At 57.7% G+C, this 728-nt stretch overlaps 1 protein-coding gene across 1 annotated transcript in view; it reads right to left on the reverse strand.

The window, feature by feature from the left end:
• The window catches only part of LIG1 (ligase I, DNA, ATP-dependent), a 61,450-nt gene that overhangs the window by 16,329 nt on the left and 44,393 nt on the right, over positions 1-728 (reverse strand). Inside the window, 1 exon segment of the mRNA XM_015567953.1 lies at positions 354-464. Within this exon segment, the coding sequence (XP_015423439.1) occupies positions 354-464 (111 nt within the window).

A 728-nucleotide genomic window follows, 5' to 3' on the forward strand; every position in this document is an offset into this window, starting at 1 on the left:
GCCTGGAGTTGCGGGCTCCATCCCCAGTGTGGGGCATGCAGGAGGCAGCTGATCAATGATTCTCTCATCATTAATGTTTCTATCTCTCTCTCCCTCTCCCTTCCTCTCTGAAATCAATGAAAATATATTTTAAAAAAAAACACACAGATGTAGGAAAATAGCTCTTCCTGCTTTCTACTTGGCCTGCTGGGATGAGGATGCAATGGCTGGAGCTGTGGCAGCCATACTGCACAGGCTGAGACCTGCGTCCTGCCGAACACTCTAACACTCTGACCCTCTGGGGAGTGGGCAGGACTGGGAGGAAGAGGGGGGAGGGCGGGGCCACGGCAGGCAGTGAAGGGGGCTGAGGCTACCTTGCGTTTGCGGGTGGTGAGCACTTGGAACGGCTGTATCTGCTTCTTCTCCCGGTCCCAAGCCACGGCTTCTGTGTCCAGGATGAAAGACGTGACCGACGGGAGTTTAATCTGCAAGCAGAAGGGGGAGCCCAGGGCCGGTGAGAGGTGGAGCCGAGGCGAAAAGGCAGACGCGGGGAAACAAGTGTCCTTTTCCTGCTGTAGCTCTCAAGGCCCACTGACCACTTGAAACAGAACTCAGAGACACGTGCACACAGACCCCTATCCTGGCTGCACCGAGCTGGCCTGCACCCACCCTGGCTCCTTGCAGCAGTCACTGCAGCCCCCGCCGGAGGGGAGGGAGAGAGGGGGTGGCAGACACCCACCTTGGGGATG

This window comes from Myotis davidii, unplaced genomic scaffold (assembly GCF_000327345.1).
Source record: "Myotis davidii unplaced genomic scaffold, ASM32734v1 scaffold464, whole genome shotgun sequence".
NCBI classification, from domain to species: domain Eukaryota; kingdom Metazoa; phylum Chordata; class Mammalia; order Chiroptera; family Vespertilionidae; genus Myotis; species Myotis davidii.